General features: G+C 38.2%; 1 protein-coding gene across 4 annotated transcripts in view; it reads left to right on the forward strand.

The window, feature by feature from the left end:
* Positions 1–14,867, forward strand: part of LOC113091371 (glutamate receptor 3-like) — a 35,694-nt gene extending 20,827 nt beyond the window's left edge. Inside the window, exons 13-16 of one of the 4 annotated variants that reach the window (XM_026256856.1) lie at positions 3,140–3,387; positions 4,243–4,357; positions 12,531–12,778; positions 13,521–14,867. In XM_026256856.1, coding sequence (XP_026112641.1) covers positions 3,140–3,387; positions 4,243–4,357; positions 12,531–12,776 — 609 coding nt within the window. In that variant the 3' untranslated portion in view covers positions 12,777–12,778; positions 13,521–14,867. Of the gene's footprint in view, positions 1–3,139; positions 3,388–4,242; positions 5,067–8,485; positions 8,601–12,530; positions 12,779–13,520 lie in introns of those variants that run through there. The other 3 variants (XM_026256857.1, XM_026256859.1, XM_026256858.1) reach the window with 3 other exon arrangements.
* The last annotated feature ends 297 nt before the right edge of the window (positions 14,868–15,164 follow it).

Raw genomic sequence — 15,164 nt, forward strand, 5'->3', positions numbered from 1 at the left:
CCCCAAACTTTTGAACTGTAGTGTATATTTGTTTCTACAGGCAAACTGCATCAAGTACACCAACACTGAATCTAAGAAAATGCACTTATGTTGTTGTCCCTGTGGTTTCCAGTAAAAATAAAATTTTAATCAGCTTGTAAATCACATATGAATATGGTTTGCCCCCCCCCCCCCAAAAAAAAGGAAATGAGTTAAATGTGCCAGAAATCTTATTTTTCTGCCTTTCTGAACAAAGCCTAATGTGCATTATTCAACTCATTAGCCACTAGAAGCTTAAGTGAATTTGTCAATTAAAGGAGACATTCAGAATGTGCAGTATTGGAAGGGTTTTTTGATTCTGGATTGAGAAATTCTGATATATGGGATTGAGGAAATGTCTTTGATTTATTTTCTTAAGCATGATTAATTTAGACAGCTATACTTTACATGTTCATGGGGTGATGTGGTAGACTATTGTTTTCTTAAAGAACTCAAATATGAAATGACTAAGGGATCTAAAGGAACGCACATATTAAAAGTAAACTGAGATTACAGTCAATTGTCAGTTTCACAAAAAAGTGGCATGCGACCATCTTTAACTAATCTAAACTAATGTTTTACTGAATATCAGTCAGATACCATTTTTCATGTAAGAGTGTGTGTTTGTGTTTTTGTGTGTGTGCATGTGTGTTTTAAGATGACAGGGAACAGGGCAGTTTTAAGATGACCCAGATACACCACTGCTGATGAGCTCATCCTGTCATTTCACCTTAATGTCACGATTACTCACTCACTGTGTGTGTGTGTGTATGTGTGTGTGTGTGTGTGTGTGTGTCACACAGTCACTGTCACATCTCTCACACAGTCACTGTCACATCACAGACCCACTAAAGAGTGGTTGGAGACAGAGATGGAGAACACATGAATTGAGGTGCCCTTTAGCTCCTCTCTCTTTCATGAGTTGTTAACAAAATCTGTTAACAAACTGGATCAGAGCAGTGATGAGAGGAGAGCAGCTGACACAGAGTCAGACTGAATTTGATGTGGAGACGGTCTCCACCTTGTGTTCATTGCAACAAACTCTCCTAACAAGTAGTGTTAGTGTATAGCTCAGCAATTAGATGGTAATGCTGGTTTGAGTTTAGGTTTTTAGGTAGAAATACAATGCTGGTATATGGTGGAATGGTCACCAAAAAAAAAAAAAAAAAATTAAAAGGTTTAAATAAATAATCAAATGATAATGCAACACTTAAGACTAAAGTATTATCTGTTTGCCATTACAGGAATAAAGTTATAAAAGGTTATAATAATATTTCACAATATTACTGTTTTTACTGTTCTTTCTTATTCTAGTGAAATCTCAACAAATGATTTAAATCTGAATTTTTGGAAATCAATATTGTTGGGTCATAACAACTTAAAAGAGACTTTTATGTAGGCCTATAGTTTTTTAGGACTTACATGAAAAAGGTCTTCAGAATTTCCACTTGCTAATACAGGTCTGAAAGAACACAAGTCTGAGTAAACGATGACAGAACTTTTATTTTGGGGGAATTATTCTTTTAATGAAGATAATGACGGGTTAATGAAAATAAAAAAATACAAAAAGGCTTTCTGGGAAAATTCTGTTTATGGGTTTGAGTATAGGAATATATTGGCAAGTCAATATTTAAAAATTGTGCCCACCATGGTTAATAGCTCTGTTATGTACTTGAGCATCCAACCAGCCAGACCCAGATCATCCAATGGTATATAGATGTTTATCATGTTAGAGACCTGAAAAGAGACATAATTTTTGCATTTCTTCTGGTGCCTTTTGTGGCACAGAAATTGCACATTTCTTCCTTTAAATTCTACAGTTTGTGCCTGAAAACCCAAGAAAAACACATGCACAAATACACTCCTACACTAGCTGTTTGGAGGTCAAGTTAACCTACTTAAATGTATGAAGATATGTATGAGAGTATGTGTGCAAAACTGTGTCCTATAAAGGAAGGAGTGTGTGTGTGTGTTTGTGTGTTTTTGTCCTAATAAATTTAGGTGTATGTGTGTGTATTCTCTCCAGAGATTTCTTGTCTGCTACATGGCCATTTATAGCTATTTTTGCTTGAAATGGACACAGAATATTTTGGTTTATGAAACTTAAGCTATGATTCATCTCGATTTCAGCAGAATTACAATAATTAGTATAGCCATAATTTCTGTCTTTTTTTTTATTTGATTTTTTTTATGGTATATTCACAATCCTCTTAAGAATGTAAAGGACCTTTTCGGTGATTATTTGAAGAGCTCATAGTTTGCTACTAAGATTTTATACTCTGCTGTTGTCGGTTTAGTCTCATGGCACCAGGAGTCTCTATGATTAAAAGTCCTTGGGGGTTCTTGTACAAAAGACCTTTAGCTGACAGTGTGTCTGGGGTGGGATGACTGTAATGTGAGACATCTGAAACAATGGTTCTTGGTTTAAATGGTGGTTGTCAACAGATTTCCATATACAGGTAGGCTACATATATTCTGACCCAGAATCTTTTTTTTTTTTTTTTCTCTGACGATATTTCAGCAGCCATGTACTGTATGGCAGATTTGTGAATGCATCATCATTCATCTAATAAGATCTAGTCATCTAATCTTGATTGATTTAGAGAGTTTACTCATGCACGGACATGTTTGCAGCAGTTCTTCACAGTGTAATAGGATATTTTATGAGACCGAAAACAAAAAGATCCCTAAGTTGATATTTGCCTAAATTCCATGATATGAAACGAAACTTGCAAAACTTGTCTGCTATTGTGTCAGTGAGGAAGCAGCTTATTGTGTGTGCAGCTTGTGAGCAAGGAAAAGACCATTTATATCCTTATATAACCAAAATAGTAAAAAAAAATATTTAAATATAGGGACACTTTTTTGATGGGGGCCCTGTGCCTCAGTACTGATGAACGGCTAGAAATGCTCCTGGCATATGTCATATATGTATCTAATAATATAGTGGAAAATTATTCATGGCGGTTTATGATGGGTTCGTATAGGTCACAAAATGAGTCACTGTACATCCCTGCTGACAGGAAATTTTAGCCAGACACTTTTTATTTGTACAAGGTCATGAAACTATCATTTCTCTCTCTCTTCCATTTATTTCCTCTTTGTCCTTTCTCTCTTTCAGCGTTCAAAGATTGCCGTCTACGAAAAGATGTGGTCTTACATGAAGTCCGCCGAGCCCTCCGTCTTCGTAAAGACCACCCCTGACGGAGTGGCTCGCGTGCGCAAGTCGAAGGGGAAGTTTGCGTTCCTGCTCGAGTCCACGATGAACGAATACATCGAGCAGAGAAAGCCGTGTGACACTATGAAGGTGGGAGGGAACCTGGACTCCAAGGGCTACGGTGTGGCCACGCCCAAAGGGTCGGCATTAAGGTGGGTGGAATAATATAACAATTCACACAGTTGTTATAGTATTCCACCTACCCTGATTCCACCATATCTCTCTTCTCTCCGTCTCATTCATGTTGTGTTTTTCATTCTCTCAACCTCTTAACTTTTCTCATTCTTTCTACCTCAAACCTTTTCCTTCTGTTTTGTTTTCATTCTGCCTATTTCTCTCTTTCTCTTGTGTTACATGATAAGGTAACCACGTCTGTGTGTTCAGTTTTTTTGTTGTTGTTTATTTATGTACTGTATGTAGTGGTGATGTTTCTATCATGTTTCTCTCTACAGAAATGCCACATAACTTTTAATTTACAGTCCATTTTTGCAGCGCAATGCCTGTTGCTGTTGATTTCCTACCCCCCTTTTCTTGTTGTCCTTCTTCCTCTTTTTTGTCTTCTCTGTCCTTTGCTTTGTGCTGTGATTGCAGTTCTGTAATGTTTGCATGGCTGGATTTTTTTTTCTCTGCAACTGCACTGTACTTACTGCTGCTATGCATGTCATGCCATACACTTTTTGTTATCTTCCTGCATCATTCCCATCATTCACCAGCACTCTTTTTCTTATAATCTCACTTCTTTATGTTTATCTCTGTCCACTTAGCACCGCACACACCTTACTTGCACACACGCTTCTGTCTGTACCTAGTCGTTGACGCAATTAACCAAACAAACGGTCCAAAAACTACCAGTTAACCATTCGCGCGGTCCAACCACTTCACCAGTTAACCGGTCTCTCCTCTTGTATTTACCCCTAACAAAAAAGCAACTGCCAGTTGCGGCAGTCTCATTAGATTTCTCACGAACCTGTCCCTTTTCTTACGAGCTATGTGTTTATCATTTGAAGAAGCGCTGTAAACCTGGCGGTGTTAAAGCTGAATGAGCAGGGCCTGCTGGACAAGCTGAAAAATAAATGGTGGTACGACAAGGGAGAGTGCGGCAGCGGGGGAGGGGACTCGAAGGTCAGCCTCAATCTCACCCAAACAACCATTTCATAGCTACGAGTAATCGGCAAGGCTGTGACATATGACCCCCGCCAACAGTACCGTGACCCTCAGGGGTGGACACGAGCAAACTGTGCCTAAAGACCCAAGGACATTAGCACTACTGCGAAGTTACTGTAAGTGCTGCTAATGTAACAGTTTTTGGAGCTTATGTAATAAGGTAAACTGTGTTCAGATGTGACCCTTTACTTGGCTAATGGAGGAAAGGAAGCAGAGGAGGAGAAGAATAAAGTCTAGGGTGGGTGGATGTGTGGAGGAAGGTCAGGGTCTCCAAGAGTGCAGCTTATTAGGAACCACCTCGAGGGTTTGTTTGTTCATGTGGTAAAACAAGCAGCTTGTTTTATCTAAAATAGACTAGGTCCTCTCTGGCTCTTCTCTGATCTGTAATGATAGATCATCTGAAAATGTACTGTTTGTGTATACCAGGCATCAGGATTTAATGGGCTATCTGCAGAAAGATGTACGAGGATCTCTTTCTAAAGCATAGAGGATTGGCTGAACCTGTTTGATGTTACACCCGAGGTGTAATGGCCACGACGTGAACCTTGGGTGTGCATTATTTTTCTAATAATTCAACGACCCATCATCAGTTATTCTTTACTTTACTGTACTCATGTCATTCAGTGGTAGATCATTGTGTTAGCAGTGCAAAAGGTTGTGGGTTCGATTCCCAGGGAATACGTTAGGTAAAAATGTTAGCCTGAATGCACTGTAAGTCGCTTTGGATAAAAGAAATAACTTTTTTTTTTTTACTTTCTTCTGTGAAACATCAACATATTTTGTCTATACAGTGGTCACCGAAACGGTTTGGTTACCAGCAGTTTTCTAAATATTTTTTTTGTGTTCCACAGAAGAAATAACGTCAAAAGGGTTTTGAATGACACAAGGGTGAGAAAGTGATTCCAGAATTTATATTTTTTGGTGAATATACTTTAATAGTTTTGGAGCTGTAGTTTAGCGTAGATGTTGCTCGTGTGTTTACATTGTAGTTTAAAAAATGCTCCAAAAGTTATGAAATGCCCTGAGCAAAGTGTTTTGGGTTTTGGACAATATCAGCATAATGATACATTTTATTTTTTGGTCTAAATGCATTCAAGTATTTTGCATTTATCACTGAAGACCAGCAACAATGAAGTTATTAAATTTTACAAGTTAATAGCAATACATCAACACCATATTCAGCTGTGATGCCTAATTACTGTATTCAGTTTACCTTGGGTTTCTTTTTCGAAGTCAGCACGCCTTTATAGCTTATTGATTGATAATTAGGTTAGTACATAAACATACCAATTAGAACAGTTTAGAGATTAAAAAAACTGTAATATTTCAATGCATTCTGAAATCATACATTTTAGTTAATAACATTTTTTATTAGTTTGTCTTGTCCCTTACAAAGTCTTCACAAATGACAAGGATTTATGCTGATATTATCCAAATCACTAAGCATTTCCAAACATTTGGACATGTTGACTGATTGTTTGTTAGTGATAGTCGAAAAGTGTGAAGACTTTGGTATCGTCACAAACAGCCAGATGACATTTTTTCTTCTATTTTTTCTTTTTGGAAGAAAGAAACGTGGTTTTGGTCTTTGGCCAACTTCCTGCCGCAAGTATGCAAATCCCTTTGGAGCCACCAGCTTTCTCAGATTATTCTCTGAATTGACGTTTAACCCATGGAAAAGCCCGTAGCTCCCTTGTTTTTGGGATTATAGAAAAATATTTGCCCGCTGGGCCAGACAGTCATGAAGGGCCAAAACATCACAGGAAAACGTGAGAATTCTAATAAAACACTCCTAGAAATCAAAGGTGGAGGAAGATCTGGTGACGGATTGTTGACTCACAAAGTGCACACATTCATCTGCATATGGGTGCACACACACAACAAGAAAGCACAAATTCAGTATAGTCACACACACTTCTCAATGAATTTATGGACACTTTTCTTTAGCGCCTGTGCCTGCAGAATGGTTACCCTGTATTCAGCCTATCATGAGGGCAAGGCAGCCACACTCAGTCCTGTTAGGTCTTCAGAAGCGAGTTCACTGCAGTAATTGGCTCTCGCTCTAAACTCTGAGACCAAAATGGCTGCCTAGTCCATGCATTGATAAGTTGAGCATGCTGGGTAGAGGGTGTCTAGTCTGTTATGACATCACAACTGCATGTTCCTCATTTATTGACTTCTATCTGATCCAAAATGCATGAATGGAGTAATTCAGCAAAACCCAGCAGGTATGCCATACTATTAGCGCACAGCAAAATGAAAAACAATACACTGTAGTATGCTGTAAATATACAGAAAATCCCAACACATATAGCGTAAAGCAGCAGTTCTCAATTCCAGTCCTCCTGTCCCCCTGCTCTGCAAATTTGTAGTATTGCTTATGGCTTCAGATGTTTGTTCTATTCGAACGTAAGTGCCCTTCATATCACCGGATATTCCACCATGATTTCAGTTCCAGTTCCAAGTGCATTAAAGTGAGCAAGACATGAATTTAAATTGTATTTATTTACTTAGGAATATGATATCACACTTCCGTTTGTGAAGAGGTTGCGCAGCGCAAATCTGTGAATGAATGTTCGGAAGTAAAGTAAACTTCAACAGATTTCCCCTGCTCAGGGAGCAGAGAGCAATGAACACTGTGTAGGGACCATGTCAATGGGAAAAGAGTTCATGCACGGAGCTCACTTCTAAAAAGCTGATTATCTGAATCAGGTGCGTTAACACAGAGAGACATACAAAATATGCAGAGCTGGGGGGCACGAGGACTGGAATTGAGAACCGCTGGCATAAAGCTTCACATAGCAAACATGTAGTACAGCAACAGTATTTAAAATGTACGTCAAAACAGTAGGAAGTGGTCATAGATATAAGAATCAGGGCCTATTTTTTGCGCATGGATTACTGATAGATCCAGCTGTTACTGGAGGTTTCTATGCTCATATACAGGATTCAATTTAACATAAACAGTATTAGACTATATCATTATCCATTCTATTTCTATCATTCTAACTAGAACACACTGTTGAAGTAGTAGCAATGTATTAATGTATTAGTGATTTAAAATTTTGATTTTAATTTAAAATTTTAAGAAACTATGTTTGTAAAGTTCTGTTGCATGGGTAGAAATGAAAATGAAGCAATGTATTGTGGCTTTTTACAGCCGTAAATACTAATTGAATGTACTCAAGCAATAGGTCCATCTCTCCCTAATTTAATCGCATTCTTTCAAGGTATTATTTGTCAGGTGTCAAACCAATCGATGTCTGAAGCTGACTTGTGTTACAGCGGTAAGTATGGAATATTTGCTTTGCTGGATTACGACCCTCATCATTTAGCAGAAGGAAAATAAACTGAGTTTCCCAGCAGTCCTGCTGATGACATACTAACATCTTACAAAACGAAATGCCCAGAAGGAATAGTAACATCTTTAAGCAGTACTGTTTCTATTATTTTGTATGTCCTGGAAATCGTTGCAAATAAAATTTTCAATAGGATGCATAATGCAAATATCTTCCAAATCCCCTCATATTAATATTTTATTTACATGACTTTAATGAAAGATCTGTGTTTTCGTTTGTAAGATGTTTTGCTTCAGCCCTCACCCACCACAGACCGGTTCCCCTTCTGACTGCTGGGTCCTGTTTTGTCTGTTAGTCAAGTAAGGGTTTTTTCTCCTGATGGATCCAGCTTGCTGAATACTGGGTTAGAAAAGCTGCATTTGCACCACAATTAAAATAACGAAACTCACCTGCCCAATGCTGTTTTTAATTATGCTCTGTTTGGCTGATACCACGATTACTCTCTCTGCCTCTGTTGGAACAGTGAGTGCCGATTACTCAAAGCGATAACAGTAGGTAGCACTGCCAGGTCGAAGGTCGAAGGTAACACTGAGGCTAGCCCTGCCTGCATTCCCTCTCTCTCTCCACCTCTCCCTCTCTTATTCTCTCGCTGTCTACGATATCAACAGCACAAGGCCAGGTGTCCTACAGTATCACTTTGGTTAACAGATATTCAGTAGGTTTAAGTGTTAATAACATAAAATAACATAATGGTGCCATGTTATTTATGTTATTTCCCCTCGTGAAGAACTCCTGTAAACCTTGCAGTGTTGAAACTCAGTGAACAAGGCATCTTAGACAAGCTGAAAAACAAGTGGTGGTACGATAAGGGTGAATGTGGGACCAAAGACTCTGGGAGTAAGGTTAGTCTGCTCAATCATTTACTGCTAACAAACAAACACATTCATATTCTACAAATACAGTTTCACAACACGCCCCAGCATCATTTACTGTTTTTAATGGATTTAGTGGATTTGGCCCCAGATGGATTCACTTAATTTTGGCCCCTTCCTGTTAAATAATCTTTACATATGCAGTTTTTCTAATATCATGTAGTACCTTTAGGATTAATGAAACAACACAACAGGAACCCCACCCATCACACACACACACACACACACACACACAAACACACACAGAGAGAAAGAGATATGACAGATTTACAAAGCACTTAAAAGTGTACATCATTCATTATTTAAGTGTTAAGTAAAAGTATTTTGCAGTAAGTATACATAACAGAGATTTAGCAAGTTTACAAGTTAACTGTTTCATTAGATTTGTTTCTATTCTGCTGCTGTGACATTGACTCATTCTCAATATTGTTGTGTTTAAATCATCTCTAGGCAACATTCATAGTTATTAATGATCAGAATTAAAATTTAAAAGAAACTATTATTCCTAATTGGCCTGATGCAATGATGCATTATCATGTAATGCTAATGAAGGGAGTAATTAGGAATCTGAATGCTTTATATTATTTGAAAATGGATCAAATCTGCTTAAGTGGATGTATACACCTGGGAAATATCCCTGGTAAGTTTATTTTCAGTTTTCAGACTGCATAGCACCCCCCCCCCATCCCCGCCTTTATTAGCTAGTGGCATCGGTTTAATAGAGACCACTTTCAGGAAAGCATGTTTGCCTAGAGACTCTAGTTAGTGAGAATAAAATGCACTTGTTTTATTACAATTCTTTATGTAATCCAGTCTGATAGAAAAGTTACTTAACTCTAAAAACATGTCCCATATGCATATGCACAGCAGAGGCTTTACCACGGACTAAATGGGCCTGTAACAATGGTAAATGTATTAAAAAAAACAGGTCTCTAGCTTTGCATTTAAGACAGTAATGCTACACTCCCAGTCCTCTGTTGCTATGGTGCCCTTTCACAGTCTTCGAGTAAAGACAGACCATGTTTGTGAGTGTTGGTAGACAGTCAGGTTGGTGGTCACAGCAGCAGAACCGAGTCCTGTTGAGGCTTGTCTGTGTTTTGAGGTGTGCCGTTGGTCGCATGCAGGTGTCTGTTAATGAGTTTTGAAGGCTGTGAAGCTTGCAGAAGTAGTTCAGAGAGGGGAATTGCCATAGTAACATCAATATTCTTACCCCTTCTTCTCCTCTTCCTCTCTTCCTCTATTAAGATGGCAGCCCGAAGAAGCCAGAGGATCTGAATGTAGTTCTCTGATGGCAGATTATTTGTAATGTTTCTGTACTGACTCAACTTCACCTCTAGAGGGGGCAACAGGCTCAGAGCTGGCTCTTCACCTGTGTGTGTGTGCGTGTGTGTGCGTGTGTGTGTGTGTGTGTGTGCGTGCGCGCGTGCGTGTGTGTGTGTGTGTTCTATATGAGGGTAATATTTCACTGGCCAGTAGAGTGAATGTATGAGAGGTGAGAAGGAATAATTTCTTCCTCTCTTGAGCAGCCTGAGCTTTTAACACATTAACCTTTGACCTCTGGGCACATCTCATATTGATTTGATGCCCTTTGAATAATCCCTCTAGTACACCTTTTTATTTAGCTCATCTTCTTTCCCTCCAAGCGAATTGCGTGCTGTATGTGTGTAACAGGACTTGCATGGCTTGTCATTTTTACTAGGTGGAAAGTGGTCGACTAGTCAGTGGATCACTGGTTACCTTTTCTTTCTTTTTTTTGCTTCTACAGTAGTCTTTGCTGTTTCTGGCATAAAGGGAGAGTGCACAGAAAGTCCAATCTGCTGTATCAAGTGAGAAATTGCAATTTTCACATTCATTTTGCAAAAAAAAAAAGTTATGAAGTCTCAATCACTTTTATGTCAGCCTTTAAGCTCCACTTAAATTAAAGGGGTCGTATGATGTGATTTACATTTTTCCTTTCTCTTTGGAGTGTTACAAGCTTGTGGTGCATAAAAATATTTATTAAGTTGCAAAGACTAAAGTCTCAAATCTAAAGAGATATTCTTTATGAAAGTCAAGACTTGTCCACGCCCCCCAAAACGGCTCATTTAAACACGCCCCCACATGTCTACATCATTGTGTAGGAAGATTTGCAAAATGCCGCCCAAATTTTCACGCAAAGAAAGAAGGTGTACCTTTTATTCTCGCTGTTGCTGCCGGCGCCATTTCGTGGAGGAGCGGTGTGTTTCATTGTGAAAGTGAAACTATTTTGTTTGGCCTTTCCAAAAGAGAATGATATCCGCTTTGCCATGCCTAGAGCTGATCCTTGCTGGTTGCTGAAAAAATACATCAACTTCGCACTGTGGATTGCCAGATCGGCTTTCACTGTGGATGAAGCAGAGTCCAGCCTGGGATCCTTCGTCGAATCCGCCGATCATTCCTCGTTATAGCTGCTGGCTGCCACTCACTCAATCCCCCGGCTGTAGAGTAGCACTTGTTGTTTGTCATTTCGCCGATCACAAATGCAGACATGGTTTTATGTTTACACAGCGCGATATGTAACGCACAAAAAGACCGTAAAATTAATTGTAATCAGTAATTATGTCCCCATTGGATGCAACAACTGCCTCGTTTGTAATGGGTTTTTATAATTTTTGTCCTGTCATGCCAGTTTCCTGACCGGGACATGCACAAATAGTATATGTTGAGGGGCATAACATTTCTGTCAGATGCTTGAAACATTTGGCCAATCACAGCGCATATCGAAAGCTAGCCAATCAGAGCACATCTTGCTACTCAGAACGATGAGCTTTGTAAAAAGAGTTTCAGAAGGCGGGATACAGAAGAGAATCAATAATGTAAATTATGTGTAAAATAATTTAAGGTTTTTTCATAATTTAAGGTTTCTTTTTTTTTCTTAAACCGCATAAACACATTTCATTACACCAGATAATGTTCTTTTTAGCAACATCATATGACACCGTTAAGTTACTTTCAAAATGTTCATTAACTTTGGATCAATTTTGATTGAAATGAACCATATCAGAATTCTGCAGCATTAATATAGCATCTGCTTATAATGTGCTTTGTGAAAGTAAACCACGTCATGGGCACAAATGGAGGGTTTCATAACAATGTGAGAAGAATCATTTTGGGCTCCCCTAAGAAACTTTCAGTGAACTATTCTTCAGAGAACTGTTTGTTTATTAGTGTTTATTATTAAAAGAATGTTCCAATAATCTGATAATTATTTTTCCCCTATAAATATTTTTTTGTGCATTGGAAGGGTTCAGTGGATGTTAAATAATGATCATGGAACCTTAGATCCTGATAAAGAGCCTTTAGTTTTCAAGAGTGTAATTTCCAGTTTATTTGCTGATTATGGCTCGTTATGTAAAGGCAACGGCACAATTTTTAAAAGTACCATTTTTGTTAGTGTAAACAACGGTTTGATAATCTGATTTATTTAATTATTTTTTTACTCCATAAAGAACACTTTTTGTGCATTGGAAAAATTCCATGGATTCTTAATGCAACCATAGATTAACCATTTTTAAGAGAATTATGTAATTATTTCAATTATTTTTGTTTATTATAGCTTATTATTCCAAGCTAACAGCATGTACCTCCATGGAAACACAATTTAGCGACAGAAATTTTCCTCCTGCTTTTCAATGTATGTTAAGCTAGGACAACTGGAATCATTTGAACCATGACTAGTCGACACAGACCCAGTGAATTGACTGGTTTTGCAACTCCTAGTGTGCAAGAGAGTGAAATTAAAGATCCGCTGCTGTGTATGTGAAAGTGTGAATGAGTGCATGCTGGGTAGTGAAAGTATGTTTAATTTGTTAGTTATTATATAGTAGTTTAGTGTGCAACTTCGTACACTACTTCTGTACTAACGATGTCTCCCCCCTACAGGATAAGACCAGCGCGCTGAGTCTCAGTAACGTGGCCGGCGTGTTCTATATCCTGGTGGGGGGTCTGGGTCTGGCCATGACTGTGGCTCTGGTGGAGTTCTGCTATAAGTCACACCAGGAGACCAAACGCCTAAAACTTGCCAATAATGCACAGAACTTCAAACCAGCTCCTCCGTCCACCACACAGAGTTTCACCACATACAGAGAGGGCTATAATGTCTACGGAACAGAGAGCGTCAAAATATAATGGTTCGTCTAAGACTGTTTTCTGTGTGTTTTTCTTGTTTGTTGGTAATACCATTTTTTAAGAAGAAGGTATTAATAATTGGTGATCTACTTCTGATGAGTGATGATATCAGAGTTGGTGTTCAGGTCTGAGGTAAGTAAAGTTTCCCACTGTGTTAAAGCTGCTGTTTTTTGTTGCCGTTTTTGTGTTCACAGTGGATGTGTGTGTGTGTGTGTTCACTACTCACTACTGTGTGTTTGAACTTGGATGGGTTAAATGCAGAGCTCAAATTCAAGGTATGGGTCACCATACTTTGCCACACGTCCCTTCACTTCACTTCAAAACTGTCAGGGATACATACAGTAGTAGTGCTTTAAAGGTGTAGTCACATTTACTGTTTGTTCTACAAATTATCAGTAGGAAAAGGGTGAAATAATTCCCCACAAAGATTTTGGTCAAGTGAAATTGCTTGGTTTGAAAGTTAGCTTCTCAATGAGCTGTGTGACTACACTATCGATAACAGACAGTGGGTCTTTTGTTGCTGAAATTGTTCTAATTTGACCCCACTTAGTCCGGTGGAATTTACAGCAGCTTTAAATTGTTTGCCATGAACAGGAGCTCCATCTCTTCAGCTTTCTGCTTTTAGATCAGTGCTTTTTTTAATTTACTGCCTTTTGTCTGAATGAATTGTTCTGTTATTGTCAAAAGAGTGTATCTATCTGCAAGTCTCAAATGGGCCGGGCTGCTCTCTTTTCTTATTCTCAGATTGGAAGCCTGTCCCTTGCTGATCATGTGGTGTGTGGCATGGGATAGACTCCGTCTCTTTGAAACGACTGCAATTCCCTTTAGAAAGTGGACACGCAACCAACCAAAACTCATCTAACCAGAACACTTGTCTTCTCGACTCTGACCACAACCTGAACTTATAATGGCCGGATGGACCAACACCCGCTCGCCCTCTCTCAGTGCCTTACTGAACCAGTGGCAAAACATCCAAACATGCAGACCAATCTCACCAAAGTCAATGAGATGTCCCGCTGGGCGCTGGGTCTAAAACCATGTTTTAATTTATTCTTATTATGATAGGGTATAATGGAAAAGGAGGGAAGGAGAGATACAGTGATGACAGGTTTGATTTGGTTGATCTCATGTTCAGTGATGACAGTGTTTTATGTTTGACAGACAGCTTGTCTTCATGACATCTCGCACTAGAAGGAGTGTCTGCAGACAAACATTTTATGCAATTTGTAGGAAATATTTTTGAAGGATTTTGCTTATTATTTAAAGTTTGTGTTGGGATTCCTCATCAACATAATTGTTATGAATTATGTAAATAATACTTTCAGATACATTATGGCATCAGAGAACTAATGTCAATATTGTTGCCTATCAGAATTTGTAGTTTTTTTAGATTTTTTTTTTTTTTTTTTGTTCTTAGCATATTTACTTTGTAGTGAATTCTTGCTGTATGTGTAGTGAGTGAGTGAGTGTGTCTGTCTGACTGTGTGTGTGTGTGTGTGTGAGAGAGAGAGAGAGACAGGACACTTCACTCTTTTCTGTACTGTAAACCCAACAAGAGTGTAAGATTCTAAATTTATTTGCCAAATTACTTTATTCTGAAACACAGGAGATAATGACAGCATATTCATATAGCATCAGCAACAACAACAAAAATATTCATATATTTCACTATCATAGTCAACGGTTTTCTGCTTGATCAATTCTTTTTTAAGTCAAGCTTAGGAAACTTGACATATTGTATTTACTTTGTTTTAAAATGCTTTAATAAATTATAAATTGATTTTTGATTGATTTATTTTTTAATTGATTTTATAAATGCAGATAAAGTCTCTTGTTTAAATTCTTAACATTTGCTTAGATGGTAATATGCATATTTATTGAATTAATTTGCATGTACAGTAAGGATGAAAACAGATTTCACCTCAAGAAAGCCACCCTTTACATGTTGCTCGTCTCAGTCCTCTGTTCTCCCTCTCCTGTTCCATTCCCTGTTAATAATAATAATAATTTAAAAAATGAATTGAAAAGGTGCATCCTGAGGAAAACAATAATCTGTCCTACTGCATGACTGGATCCAACTCTTGAACATTTACGTATATTTTGTAAATAAAGACAGATTTAAGACAAATTTCAACTGACTAATGTGTCATTTCAGCTTTATTACCTGTGAATTTGTACACAAGTTTATTTAATCTCAAGCATTTCCATTTTTCATTGACGCTTACATTTGTCAGGCAATTTCAGTGTATGATTGCCATATAGTTGTCTGTACAAATTAGGTTGGAAGGAGAAGGTATTTTAAAGTTGAACAACACCTTATGCCATCTTAATTTTGTTATATTTTATCATGTCTGACAGCTACACAGCTGGAGCTCTGCACAGCTGACT

The sequence above is a fragment of the Carassius auratus genome, unplaced genomic scaffold, assembly GCF_003368295.1.
Source record: "Carassius auratus strain Wakin unplaced genomic scaffold, ASM336829v1 scaf_tig00214183_4049273_7079891, whole genome shotgun sequence".
NCBI lineage: Eukaryota > Metazoa > Chordata > Actinopteri > Cypriniformes > Cyprinidae > Carassius > Carassius auratus.